This window comes from Xenopus laevis, chromosome 5S (assembly GCF_017654675.1).
Source record: "Xenopus laevis strain J_2021 chromosome 5S, Xenopus_laevis_v10.1, whole genome shotgun sequence".
Taxonomy (NCBI): domain Eukaryota; kingdom Metazoa; phylum Chordata; class Amphibia; order Anura; family Pipidae; genus Xenopus; species Xenopus laevis.
In genome coordinates this window covers 32,184,300-32,198,899 of record NC_054380.1, presented here as the reverse complement: position 1 = coordinate 32,198,899, position 14,600 = coordinate 32,184,300, and the positions used below count along the sequence as shown (strand labels likewise).

At 41.3% G+C, this 14,600-nt stretch overlaps 1 protein-coding gene across 1 annotated transcript; it reads right to left on the bottom strand.

Moving 5' to 3' along the window:
• Positions 1 to 930: 930 nt before the first annotated feature.
• On the bottom strand, positions 931 to 10,395 carry LOC121394355 (cAMP-dependent protein kinase type 1-like). The gene is made up of 9 exons (XM_041565181.1): positions 9,753 to 10,395; positions 8,064 to 8,170; positions 7,786 to 7,953; positions 7,210 to 7,301; positions 6,083 to 6,145; positions 3,984 to 4,122; positions 2,315 to 2,506; positions 2,085 to 2,213; positions 931 to 1,517 (listed from the first exon to the last, which is right to left on the bottom strand). The coding sequence occupies exons 1-9, from the start codon at positions 10,393 to 10,395 to the stop codon at positions 1,401 to 1,403; spliced, it is 1,650 nt and encodes a 549-aa protein (XP_041421115.1). The 3' UTR covers positions 931 to 1,400.
• Positions 10,396 to 14,600: the final 4,205 nt, after the last annotated feature.

Here is a 14,600-nt window from a genome sequence, read left to right as displayed (position 1 = left end):
ACTCACACAGAGCACATATACATAGAACACACACATCACTCATACCATACACACCCACAACACTCATACACACACACAGCACACACCCAGAACTCACACACACACAGCACACACACTCACAGAGCACTCATACACACACAGAGCACATATACATAGAACACACACAGCACTCATACCGTACACACCCACAACACACACACAGCACACACCCAGAACTCATACACATGCTGCACTCATCCACACAGCACACACACTCACAGAGCACTCATACACACACCGAGCACATATACATAGAACACACACAGTACACATACACGTACATTACACATACACACACAGCACTCATACACACACAGCACTCATACAGACATACTCACACATACACAGAAAATGGGAACAGGCAAGGAACGGTGCTGGGAGAGAATAGAGAATGGGTCTGGAAAGGGAGTAGGAGGAGACCGTATAGAGAAAGTAGACCTGGGCCCCCCGCGACCACAGGGTCTGCTTTCTTTATAGTAATGTCATCACAGGTAAGGGAATAGGAAAGAGGCAGGAGTTTAGTAGTGATTAGGAAGGAGGGAAATCGGGGATAAGGGAGCAGAAGGGAGACAGTATAGAGGAAGTAGACCTGGGCCCCCCGCGGCCAGTGTGTCTGCTTCCTTTATAGTTACACCACTGCTTAAGAAAAGGGTTAATCACAGGTAAAGGAATAGGAGTAAGGCAGATGTTTGAGGTGTTGTGTAATGATAAGGATTGAGGGAAATCAGAGGAAAGGGAGTAGGAGGAAACAGTATAGAGGAAGTAGACCAGGGCCCCCCGCGGCCATGGGGTCTACTTACTTTATAATTATGCCACTGGCGTGGCCCATTTAGGAGAGGAGTTAATCATAGGTGAGGGAATAAGAGAGTGACAGAGGTTTGGGGTGTGGTTTACTGATCAGGATGAGGGAAATCAGGGATAGGATAAGGGAGTAGGAGAGAGACAGTATAAAGGAAGTAGACCGGGCCCCCCGCGGCCATGGGGTCTACTTCCTTTATTATTATGCCACTGGCGTGAGCCACTTGGGATGAGGGTTAATCATGGGTAAGGGAATAGGAGGGAGGCAGAAGTTTGGGGGTGGGGGTAAACTGGTTTTATTAAGTACTCTTCATTCAAGATGTAAACTCACCACAGTACCTTTCTATTTCCATCCTTTAGAAGCTACAGTGAAAGATCCCGTCTGGTGCTGGTGTTGATGGTAGAACCAGGTGACAGTCACAGGGAATGGTTTAGGTTTGACAATACAGGTGGATTGGTTGTTTAGGGGTGGAGCTTGCCAAATATGGTATGATGTTAATATTCTCAGGTTGTTACAGGCAGCAACTAAAGATGGTGTCCCATGTTAGAACAAAGGTAATGCCTTACTCCTGCCAATTCCAGTTGGGATCCACTTCTGAGAAATCTTTCAGATTTTCTTTTTCACTGGAGCTTTGGCGGGAGAACGTTATCGGAAATTCTTCAAAGTCGTCTACAGATGGCTGTGAACAAGGGAAAGCACTTAACCTTTTATATAACATTTCACATGGCAGAATTTAGTATAGTGTAGATTTGTTTTCGCACCTTATTGGTCACTGAGGGCTTACTCACTACAAGGAAGAAAAGGGGCAAATTCAGTTACCTGGTGTTGTAATGCAGCTGACCTGCCCTCCATCCCAATAACAGCAAGGGTTGTTATATGCAACTGGGACAACCTCTTTATCTTAACTCTGCTATCCCCTATCACTCTGGTAGATATCAGCAGCAGCAAATGATGGGGCTGTCTACCTAAGGGTGCCTAAGGTTATTAAGGGAGGCCTAACTTAACAACTATTTGGGGTAAAAGCTTATATTAGATGTTTTAGCTGACCATCACTGAAACAATGGGGGAATGATGGTTATGACTGTTTTTATACAATTCATACAGCTATAACAAAAAGAGAGCCTTAACCCAAGTCATAAGACCTCTGCCCTACCAATTTATGAAAATATACAAAAAGAATAGTAGTGCACCTGCAGGGTGAGTCTTACTAAATGTATCACATTGATTGCCCAGCACATTCATTTACCATTCCTGGCTGAAAAGGGGTCTCCAGTCTTCGGTTCTCCAGATCTTCCCAGTTGATGGTGCTGTAGAAAGCATGCTCCCTGATGTTACCATTCAGTCCAATCCGTTGAGTCTCATTAATTTCCAAAAGCTAAAAGGGAAACATGATCATATATTTAAGTACTGCAATTGTTATAATGGGTAACTGTCTGCATTATGAGTAGGTAAAGATATGCCAGTATACCAATTTACCTTAGGCAGGAGGTCCAGCATTTCCTCATTCATATCACATGGGTAAGTTGGTGGTTTCATAATAATTACCAAACGTTGTTTTTGAATGCTGCCTGCTGCTGAAAACGGCAAGACTCCTGTGGCCATTTTGTACATTGTAACCCCAAAAGACCACCAATCCACGCCTGCATTGTAGTCCTCAAATGATAGAATCTTTGAAGAGAAAATAAATGGTACAAATTACTGCAACAAAAAAACTAATTTACTCCTTTTATTTATGTTAGTATAGAGAACCAAGCATTGAAAGTTAATTACAAGGTTACATTGGCAGTTTTCTCCATGGAATTGCTATAAACTGCTTCTCACTACTGTCAATGGGAATCACACTACTTATGTCATAGCAACGAGATTCTTGCCTAGAACATGGGATGCCTTTTTGCAAATTGGAACATCCAAACTGCATCAGAAAAAGGACTGACTCAGTTATCTTAAAAACATGTAACATTAAAGGAGAAGGAAGACAATTTATACTTGGGGATACACCAGGGCAGACGCATGTGCAGTAGAATGAAATAGCCGACTCTTTCGTTAAATTTTGGCTTTTCCCTCTACTGTGTATGCGCAGCAGTGAGTAGACAAGTTAAAAAAGTGCATCCATCCCTTAAATCACTGGTGGGTAATTGAGGGGAACATATGCTCTTGGGAACAAGGTATGAGGAGTATATCCTTCAATTTAATTTGCAATTTCCCATACAACTAACAAAGTGAATCACACATGGGTGGGATTTATTTGCATTGGAGTTCTGGATATTTGATGCACTCCAACGTATAATAGGAATTGTCAGTGGATTCATGTGTTCCCACAGCAGGACCCTGGGCAAGGGGAGGAATTACAGTACTGCTGTGCCTAAACTATTATAATCAACTTATTGATTCTAAGGACACATATACGAATTTGCACCTTCAACTGATATTTACTGAATGTAATTGAGTATACTTTGTGTTAATTGAAGTTTAATTGCAACAGGAGAGACCCCTCCTTTTAGTCACCAGTGATTTTTAGGTGAGAAGTACTGTTAGCCTGTTATTTAATAAATATATTTCTTTTAATATTGAAGTACAGTGTGTTTAAATGTTTTTTAGACAACAAAGTCAATCCCTCTTCTGGTAAAATTTTAAAGGTTTTAGCATTGGCCCTGGCAGTTTTAATTTCATTTCAATAATCATTTTTAAAGGCCATAGTGGGTTCAGACCAGTCTAAACTTGTCTAAGAATATAAATTGCCTGACATACTGTATAGTAGGATTGCACACTTGTTAGGTGATGGTTTCCCATGGGAATGGGATCATCTGAGATTCTGAAGCTATTCTATACTTTTTGTTTTATAGCTTTACAAACCCTTCTATATATATATATATATATATATATATATATATATATATATACATATATATATATATATATATATATATATATATATAATCCATCCAAAAGTCGTCACTCTTGAAAAATAGAAATAACTTGCCTAGATGCAGTATCAAAATTCAAAGTAATAGTCCATCGAATAGAAACCGCACTCACAGGTCTAAAGTATTTTATAAAAAATGACATTTATTATCATATTGGCGGCATAATATATATATATTCTATTATGGATATATTGTAAATGTTTTACAAGAAATGATGTTACCTCTGGTGCCCGGTATCCAGGGGTTCCTGCTAAGCCGTAGGTCTTCCTCTGGCCAATGATATTCTCTTCCGCCATACCAAAGTCACAGATCTTTATATGGCCGTCTTTATCAATCAATATGTTGCCCGGCTTGAGATCACTGCAGGTTAAATATTATGAAATTTCATATTTCAGAGAGAGTTCTGGGAAAGAGGTCAGGGGTTATTTAATAAGACAAAGGCCTGTATAGGTTTCCTATAATGACATATTCCATTCCATTCTATGTCACAAAAGACACTGCACTTCTATGTCTCTTTAGGAACCTTGTAATGAATAAAAAAAACAAGTTAAAAAGGTGCTAAACATAAATTTCTCTGTAGCACACATGCAAGAGCCAAGGTGGCTGCACATTGGCCCTTATAAGCACTTGTGTAGAAAGTCTAGCCTTATATCATGTACTGTACAGATGTTGTGCTTGCATGAGGTTCTTGTAGTGGGCAGTCAGGGGTGTGACTCTGGGTCCACATGACCACCCCCATATTTGTTGCATTAGAATGACCTGCATTGTCTGCACAAGCATAGGCATCAGAGCAGTTGTGTATCTTCAAAAGCCAACCCCCCAAAATAGATTTCACAAGACCCCCTTACATGAAATTGTGATGTGGGCAAAATCAAGTGTTACTAGGTCACCCGCAGCTCTTCATGCCACACCCTCTGTTGCCCTGGGCTCCCCTGCAACCTGCCGTTATGCCACTGCATCAGGGATATTCATTGGTCCCCTTATTTGCTGTCCACTCTCCCTACCTGTTCCTCTGTACTAATCTGCAGTTATGGGGGTCTGCTCCCCTATAGTTCTGCAAATGTGATCCGTGAACAAGCTTCCCATATATGTATTAATTATCTGCCACACAGATGTATTAGTAGCTGCTACCTGCATCTGGCTAGAAAAAGACATTTTTTTTACATGAAAGTAGTGGAGATAAATTGCTGAAAAATACACTTCCAGTTAGAGTTGGGACCATTATCTTCTATTGAAGGGTATTTTTCAGCAATTTGTCACCTGCCAGCAACTGAGAACGTAAGTGGGTGATAAAAACCACTGCGTGCCACTGTCCTTGATTGATTGATACTTGTTAGCAAATTATTTATAGCTAACAAGTATCCACTTCTAAACCCCCCCTAGTATGACAAAGGCCTTTTGTGTATATCTAAATGCCTGTATTAAATTAACTGGTATCTCAAAGAACTTTACAAGACAGATCTCCACCAGTAATTGGAATCATGATAGTTATACATTAAATAACACATTAAGGGCTCTTACAGACGAGCGTTTTTACCTGCGCTCCTATGCGTTCCGTTTTTCTGCGTTCAGCCGCAGGGGAGCGCAGGGATAGACGCATTACATTTTTTCCAATGGGGCTGTACTCACACAGGCGCCTGTAGGCGCCGAACACCGGTTGAGACACAACATGCTGCATTTTTCCTGCATTCGGCGCCTACAGGCGCCTGTGTGAGTACAGCCCTATTGGAAAAAATGTAATGCGTCTATCCCTGCGCAGGGGAGCGCAGGTAAAAACACTCGTCTATAATAGCCCTTAATGTCAGGGCTGCCATCAGAAATCACAGGGCCGAATACGACACAAAATTTCCTGGGCCCCCTGGGCTGCACCCACCGCAAGCCCCACCTACAGGTCCGCCCTCCCCACCCCACAGGTCTGCCCCCACCACACAGTAAAAAAACAAAAAAAATATTGATTGCTAGGGTTCCCACATGTTAATAAAAAATAAAAAGATATTGGTGGTCAGGGCCCCCCATAAAAAAAAACATTTGTGGCCAGGGCCGCCCCATTAAAAAATATTGCTAGGACCCTACATGAGAAAAAAAAAATTGGTGGCCAAAATTGGTGGCCATTCCCCCCCCCACATTATGAGAAAATTGGTGGCCAGGGCCCCTTAAACGTCCATGCCTTCCCGAAGTCAGCAGCTCTTAGAAAGATGGGGGGCTAATACAGTAAGTGTGACGTGGCTGGGCCCCCCTTACCCTCGGGGCCCCCTACAACTCTCCCCCCTGATGGCTGCCCTGTTAAAGGTATAACACAATTCAATGAAATTTTACTGACCGATGAATGATTCCCTTGGAATGCAGGAACTGGAGGGCAACCACCATCTCTGCTGTGTAGAACCTGTTCAAAGAAGAAAATAATCAACGTTCCTGTATCACATCATTTCTCATGTTTCTCTCAGAAGTAATGCACTTATCTGTATATCAATTAGTGTATTTAGAAAAATCATCCTGCCAGGAACACAGTTTTTTGTTAAATAAAGTATTTTATTGGGCACAAGTTTGTCCCAATGATGTGCCTTGTGTTTGTGTAAGCCAAGAGTAATTGAGACTTAAACACTATGTTTCCAGAAAAAATAAACATATTAATGGGACATAATACCCCCTTGTTTAACATGAGGGCAAGGAAAAGTGGTTTTGATGAACTTACTTTTTTGCCTATTGTTTAAATTATTTCTTAAAAGGGTTGTTCACCTTCGAGATAAATTTTAGTATGATGTAGAGAGTGATATTGAGACAATTTGCAATTGGTTTTCACTTTTTATTATTTAAGGCTTTTGAGTTGATTAGATTTTTATTTAGCAGCTCTTCTATTTGCATCTGGTTGCTAGGGTCCAAACTCCCCTAGCAACCATGCACTGATTTGAATAAGAGACTGGAATATGAAAGGGAGCGGCCCTGAATAGAAAGATGAATAATAAAAAGTATCAATAGCAATAAATTTGTAGCCTTACAGAGCATTTGCTAAAGAGCTTAAGAAGGGGTCAGTGACGCCCATTTGAAAGCTGCAAAGAGTCAGAAGAAAAAGGCAAATAACTATAAAAAGTAAATAATGAAGACCAATTGAAAAGTTGCTTAGAATTGGCCATTCTATAACATACTAAAAGTTACCTTAAAGGTGAACCATCCCTATTAACAGGACAAACATGTTCAGACTTTGCAAAGTAGATCATTAGATTACAAATATAAACCATTCTCATTAGCCTAATATTTACGTATATAAATAGAGGATGTGGGTGCAAGATCAAAAGAGCTAGTGTGAAAAGGTATAAGCATTGCATCTATTTCCCTTTTACTTGCCCTGGATATAGGGAAAAAAAGCGAACATATAGGAAGGCTGGTATTTTTTTCCAAAAAAGATGGCAACCCTTTCTGGAATTATTATTTCGGCCTAATATTACTCACCTTATTCTTGATGTTGGTAGCTTTCCTTCACGCGAAATCATTTTCCATAAAGACTTCCCACTGGCATATTCCAGGACAAAGAAGGCTTCCAGCTGGTAAGTGCAGAATAGAAGAATGTGAGACATTAGACATTAATACCAAAAAATAGAGCTGGTGATAAGACGGGCTTTAAGGTACTTGTTTAAAGGGGAACAAAACTATCTATGCAACTTGGGCCGTCTGCAGTGACTTCCAACCCCCCGAACTGCATCACCAAACTGCATCACACACAACTCCCAATACTGCCCCATTTGCTAGTACCTGTTAATAAAATGCAGAGTTGCGCTGTGGATCTGGTAGCTGCAATCTATTGCTGCTTGATGCCATTTCCCCAGCAATCTGGCAGTGATCACGGCATAACAGGGCAAATAGGGCAGTATTAGGAGTTGTGTAGCGTGCATTTCAAAGTCATGTGACTTTAATATATTTAAGTACCCCTGACAATAAGTCCTGTGAGTGTCAAGAACTAAATCTCAGGCACATATGGAAAGTGCTATGTTTAACCCGTTATTGTGCATGAGGCCCAGTATACTTTACCTCTGACTGAAAAACTGCATAAGACTGGCATAAAAATGCACATTCTCTGCTGATCTTCAGTAGACGGGCCTCTTTAGCGATGGCATGGCAGTCGTTCTTCTCAGACTCCTTCGTCAAGATCTTTATTGCCACGAGTTGTTTCTTGGGCCTAAAAGAAGCCAACATCACCTAATAAAAATAAGAGAAGAGATTCAATATCACAGGGTCTCTTGTAGAAACAAAAGCAATGTATCTTGCTATACAAACATGCTTAATGACTTGGGAAATCCTTCACTCACCCAGCCAAAGCCTCCTCGTCCAACTATAGAGTGGAAGCTGTAGTTATTGACATCCAGGGGAGCAGGTCTTTCAATGTCCAGACAGGGTCTCTTCTGTATGCTTCCACCTTGTTAGAGAAAAGAATTACGTTAATTCAAACACATCAAAGATTAACTGTAGTGAGGAGCAAAAATTTTTTGCCACACATGGATTCATATTGAAATTCTGCATTTCAACAATAGTGGGGTTTTTTTTCACAAAACTGCAAAAGAAATTTGCCACAAAAAATTGCCATTGACGTTAATGAATTTAGTGTGAGAAAAAACATCCATTGGAGCTCATTTATAAACGCTGGGCAAATTTGCATCTGGGCAGTAACCATAGCAACCAATCAGTGATTAGCGTTTTTCCAGCCAGCTGCAGGTTAAGCAATGAAAGCAATCATCTGATTGGTTGCCATGGGTTACTGCCCAGGTGAAAATTTGCCTTGAGCTTATAAATGACCCTCACTGACTTTATACATTTAGAGTGAGAAAAAAACAACCATTGACAATTCATTTGGAAAAAGGTTGCCCACTAAGACTTTAATGCGTTTCACAAATTTTTCGTCAGTTTCACAATTTTTCTGCGAAACACAGATAAACTTATCATTATTAGACTGTACATAGTAGCGTATGTTAGACACATAACAAATAGACATATGGAAATAAAAACAGCCTTTACATTTTGTATTTATATTTCAAATTTAGAAATGGTTTCTTGGAAGGTACTTGTTTATGACATGTCATTGAGAGGATGATCCCTACACACTTATATGTATGGCTATTCATAACCTCATTTTATGACCCAATGGCTCATTTACAAATGTGAGGGACAAGATGCAGAAAAAAGTTGTACTGCAAAGTGCCATGTTTTTTCTACTTTGCACCAACGCTCTCTAAATATATACACAGAGCCCAAGATGGAGTTGTGCCTTTGTCTCTCTATCTGTAAGTGGATCTGCCTAAGTTTGTCAGTGTTGCATAAAGGAGCAGTGGGATTTGGGCAGCACAGGGTATATAGGGAAATTAGCAGGTATGGTGCTGTTTATTACCAAGTGAGGGTATCGGTCGAAGGGCACATAAATGGTACATTAGGACAATGTTAAATTGCTCAAATTGCTACTATAAGCACTTTTGTCATTTGCAATAGTCCATATACTGTTAATATCAATGTGGGACAACAGTTCTGCCTTGTAGTACTGGGCACCTAGATTCAATTCCAGCTAGGGATTAAAGAAATGTGTATGTTCATCCTAATTGATAATACAGGTAAAGGATCCATTCTCCAGAAACCTGTTATCCAGACAGCTCTGAATTACTGTATGTCCACCTCCTATTGACATTTCATCAAATAATTAAAAAAAACTAGTACCCTGTACTTGATCCCAATTAAGATATAATTAATCCATATTGAAGCCAAAGCAATGCTATTAGGTTTAATTAATGTTTACACTATTTTTTTTAGCTGATTTAAGGTATGGAGATCCAAATTAAGGAAAGACCGCTTATCCAGAAAAAAACCCAGGTCCTATACCTGTAATGTGTATGAATGTGATAGGGGCTTAGTAAAATTGCTCATGATTGCACTAAGAATTTGCAAATGAATTGATGATGTAGCCTATATGCCTCTATTAAATATATACAAAAAGAGTAGTAACGTTTCCTTACTTTCTAAGGGGTCTTCTGATCTTAATCTTTTATTCTTCTCTTCTTTTTGTTCTATATTTGTTCCTTTACTGTTTTCTTCTGTGGTTTTTTTATTCTCTTTATCAATCTGTATATTTTTATAGCTCTCATGCTCACTGGTCTTCTTGTCTGCATGGCTTTCCATTTGTAACGGTCCTTCTTCAACTCTTCTCCTTTTAATCCTTGCATCCTTACTGGTCTTCTTCTCAGCTTGGCTTTCCTTTTCTGTCTGTCCTTCTTCAATTCCTCTCCTTTTAATTTTCTTATCTTTGCTGGTCTTCTCTCCCTTTTTTTCCTTTACTATCTGTCCTTCTTCAAATCTTCTCCTTTCAATCCTCCCATCTTTACTGGTCTTCTTTGCCTGGCTTTCTTTTTCAATCTGTCCTTCTTCTTCATTTCTTCTCCTTTTAATGGTCTTCTCTTTGTTTTCTGTCTGTTTCTTGACACGTCTTCTCCTATCTTGACTCGTCTGTGCATTTATGCATCGTTTCTTATTTTCTGTATCTGTTTTTCTTTCACCTGAATCCTTGATCCAATCCTTGTTGGTCTTCTCCTCAATGCAGCTTTTCACTACATTTCTTACCTGTCCAGCCGGACTCTCACTCCTTTTCTCACGCAAATCCATGATGTCCTTTACTCCTATACTATACCTCCTATACTGTTTTTTGTTTTTAATCGCAATTTGTATGAATTTAGCTCTCGCTAGCCTAAAACTCCTCCTCTCTCCTACTCACTGTCCTAACGGCAGTTGGTCTGAACTAGCAGTGACCGTTAAGCTAGGTGTGTCATGTGACCACAGCAGTAGCATGCGACATCATTGGGTTTACCATAGGGTAACAAGCATGCAATTGAAAGCTGAAGACTATGCTACTACAAACATTTCTCTAATTCAGAAGAAAATAAAACTTTTGAAGAGCAAAAATGTATGCTGCTCTACATTAAAGTATATAAAAGATCAATAACAACAAAACTGGTAGAGCTTGAATGCTATTGGTTCAGGTTGGATGCCTTCTTTAGATGAATGTACAGCTGATACTCACAGTGTGATTGAACAGCTTTAGTACCATAATTAAGGTGTGAAATGGAAGAGCTTCTAATACAGTCTAATTTAATAATATAATATAATGTATATTTGTAGAATGCAAGGTAATTATGATGGGAATGGAAAGAAAAGGCATACAAGCATAGTTTACTACATCATTAGCTCAGATCTGTCATCAGGAGTTACCAAAATTGTATACCCCCTAGTAGTAGCAGAGGGGTTTGGTCTGGATGAAAGAGGGCATGGTTTGGTTTAGCTTGAATGGGGAAATGGACTAGGCAGAATAGGAATGTGGCCTACTTTTTTAAGATTTGGGGATATTTCTGTACACTGAGAGACTCTTGTGAATTAAAGTACGAGAAAGCTACTCACTACTGCAATAAGACAGAAAAGGGGTTTTCATGAGTGGAGTATTTATTCACCACATATAGGAAGTGGCCCAGCTACTCACTATGTACAGATTATTTATGGGCTGCTGACGGATGAACACATTAAATACAGTATCATACCTCCCAGCATTTTAGAAAGAGAAAGAGGGACCAAAAGATCTGGTTCACATGGAAAACATTTTTGACCATACCCTCACATACCACATCTACTATACCATGCTTCACTTACTTGATTATCCGCCCCCTGCTGTTAGCCTGCTGCAAAGTTTAGAAGAGAGTACAGGAGCTCTGGTGCCAGTATTATTATTCAGTTCTCTGTACCCTCATTGGTCGATTAAGCTAAGTCCCGGTGAAGCTGCACTGGGTTTGTATAGGCTGGAGGGGAAGTTGCTACTACACCCATCCAATGCCTGTACAGCTTTACCGGGACTTAGACTTAAGCAACCAATGAGGGTACACCAGAGCTCCTGTCCTCTCTTCTAAACTTTGCAGCAGGCTGACAGCAGAGGGGCCCGGCTTATCAAGTAAGTGAAACATGGCCGGACCCCCCTAACACACAAAAATCCACAGGCCTGGGACAACTGTCCCCTCTGATGGCGGCCCTGGCTACCTGCTCCAGAGTGTCTCTCCTTTGGACTAGTCAGTTGCTCCTATGTATCAGGCTCATGTCCTCACACAGGGGGCTACACACTGGTACCTTCCAATACCTTCCCTCTGGTGCATCACACACTGGGGACTCACAAAGCTGACAGAGGGATTCACAGGAAACTGGGCACAGAGTAGGATGGGCTCTTCCTGTATAGCTAGAGCCCTAGGCTTCTCACCCAAGCCCAGCACACCACAGCTTGTCACAGATCCTTTCTGTATCCTGGGCGGCTCTCTCACTCACTTTCTGGAAAATTATACAGGGGGCGCCCCTGGAAGGCTCTCACTGGGTCCTTCTCTTTTCCCAGGTGCCTCTGGGGCTCCCAGCATGCATCAGGCCTTTCTCCCGCCTCCCCACCAATCAGTTCATTGTCTGCCTGTAACTGGGCTGGATCATGTCACAGGCAGAACAGGGGGAAGGACTCTCTGATCCCTTACAGTGTTAAAGCCTTGCAGGGAATCCGTGCAAAATCATTGCACTTATCCCTGTAAGGGCAGAGAGCCTGTGTCTGTGTGCTGTAAGCTGTTACCTAGCAACCAGCTATTCAGTGCAGTAGGAAGTGACACAGCAGCTAAGGAGTGGCAGGCAGGAAAAGGAAGTCACAGAGACTGGCAAAAGAAGAAAGCCTGGCAAAGAGAGCCGCATGGTGGACAGAGAAGGAAGCAAGAGAGCTGCTGGTGGGACCAGAGAGCTGAGAGGCTGCACCAAAGGCATTCATTTGGATCAGGCTGGCACAGGGAAGCCACATACTGTGCCTGGAGAGACAGAGAGTGTGAGAGGAATACAGACTGGAGGAACAACCAGCAGGAGATTCCTATCTGAATATCCAAAGGGGCTGGTAATCGCACTGTATGACTGACTGTGCTGGATTCACCTAAAGAGAGCTCTGAAGTATCCAAAGAGGATTTGTGAGTATCCTGTTTAAAGGGACAGTACACTAAAGAGCGCTGAAGATAAACAGGCTGTGTAATAAAGGACTTTACCGTTTTTCTTAGTTAGCTAGACAGATTGCGCTAGCAAGTTAGTTAGTGAGGCCCTATTGCCACCGGTTAGGAGTGCTGCATGTATTAGGTGCCCATTTATTTTATATAAACTGTTATTTAGTTTAACCAATAGTGTGTGTGTGTGTTATAACTATATTCCTAGTGGGGCCAACCGTAGGTCATTCCCAGATCCCACTAGGTGGAGGCACTGCGCTAGTAAGTACCAGGTACCCATTCTCTCCCAATACCACTGCGGAGTGGCTCAGGTTTGTCCTGTGTCATCAGGTAAGCGCCACACGTGGAGTGTAACACAGACAATAGGGTGTCGAAATGGTTACAGCCTGTTAAAGAAAGTATTTTTGTGGCAAATTAGTGAAAATGGCAGCTTAAAGCCAGTTTAACAGCAGCAAAAGTCCTTCTTCATAAAGTTAGCATGGCTGCCTTTAGGGTTCCCATCTGCCTGGTTCTTTGAAGGGCTGGCCAGGTCAAAACTGCCTGCTCGGTTTTCCAAATTAGAAAAACCAGGCAGGATTTCCTATGATTGACGCAATGACCGGGCAATCACTGAATTATAGCCCCGCCCTTTGCTGGAACGACCCGCCCCATCCACATCACTGCCCCTCCCCCTGCCCAGATTCCACCCGGTGGCAACCCTAGCTGCCTTGCAATCCTGGAGTTCTGAGTTTTACTCTGGCCTGGACAGTACTCATATAGAGTTTATATGTTAACACCCTGTCCTCCAGCTAACTCTGTTTTGCTTCTGCACTCCACAAACATGCAGACAGGGAGTGATATGAATCAATTTTAAAACCTCTCTAAAATCAGGACCATAATTACCATAAAAGCACTGGAGAGGGCCCATGCCTAGGGCAGCAGCTTTAGGGGGGCAGCCCCTGGGTGTTGGAAGGCAAAAAAGTTATTACTATCATTATTAAAGGGAAAACAAAATTTGATAAAGAGGCCCACATAACACAAAAACCCCTATATACCCATCACTGTTCTCGGTTTCTTCAAAATGCATGAATAAATGTAATTTTCTATGCTGAAATCCAGCTGTTTAACAGTTCTTCTCTTTCTGCATCATTTGAAATCCTGGCAGGGAAGGAGGGACTAAACACTGATGTTACAAATTGTAACAACTTCTCCACAGCTTACAGACAGCATGCAGGAACTACATAATCCACAATGCATTGCACTGTGATGTTCTGTTCCTTATTGAAATCACGTGTGCAGGGAATTGTGGAGTTTGAAAGATACAGTCTAAAGACGATGGCTGTTGATACAAAGTAACAGTAGTCAGCCAACTCAGCAAAGTAGTCAGAGAGATCAGAAGGAGAGCAGGGGGCTAGGCTTAGGGAACTGTCACAAACCATTAAAATCATGAAAGTCTGCATATTTTTTAAATTATGTAAAATGCAAAGTTGCTTGAAATTGTGTTTACTTTTCAAAATGCTTGAGTTTCAGTATGTTTTTGTGGAGTTCCCCTTTAATCATTGGAACATATGGCGTTACATAGATAACAACCAATACAGGTACAAAAGGTGAGGAAGGCCCTGTGCAAAAGAGCTTACAATCTAAAGAGAAGGGAGTAAGACAGAAGGTGTGGGAGTGGGCAAGATCAGAATTCAGTGAGTGAGAGATGTAGTACTATATGTGGTATTTCATTTGGTAGTTAAGCAGAGTTAGGGTAGGCTTCTCTAAATAAGTTTTGAGGGTAGGGGCACCTAAATCTCTGCAAATGGCACATGTGCAGAACATCAGGTCCATCTG

What these genes read in the sequence shown, in the direction of transcription:
- LOC121394355 (XM_041565181.1), bottom strand. Translation starts at nt 10,395, where the DNA reads ATGGATTTGCGTGAGAAAAGGAGTGAGAGTCCGGCTGGACAGGTAAGA. An exon ending in CTGGATACCGGGCACCAGAG is followed by an intron (nt 2,507 to 3,983) that starts GTAACATCATTT and finishes TTCTCTTCAAAG; the next exon opens with ATTCTATCATTTGAGGACTA. An exon ending in CCCCTTTTCAGCCAGGAATG is followed by an intron (nt 1,518 to 2,084) that starts GTAAATGAATGT and finishes CCTTGTTCACAG; the next exon opens with CCATCTGTAGACGACTTTGA.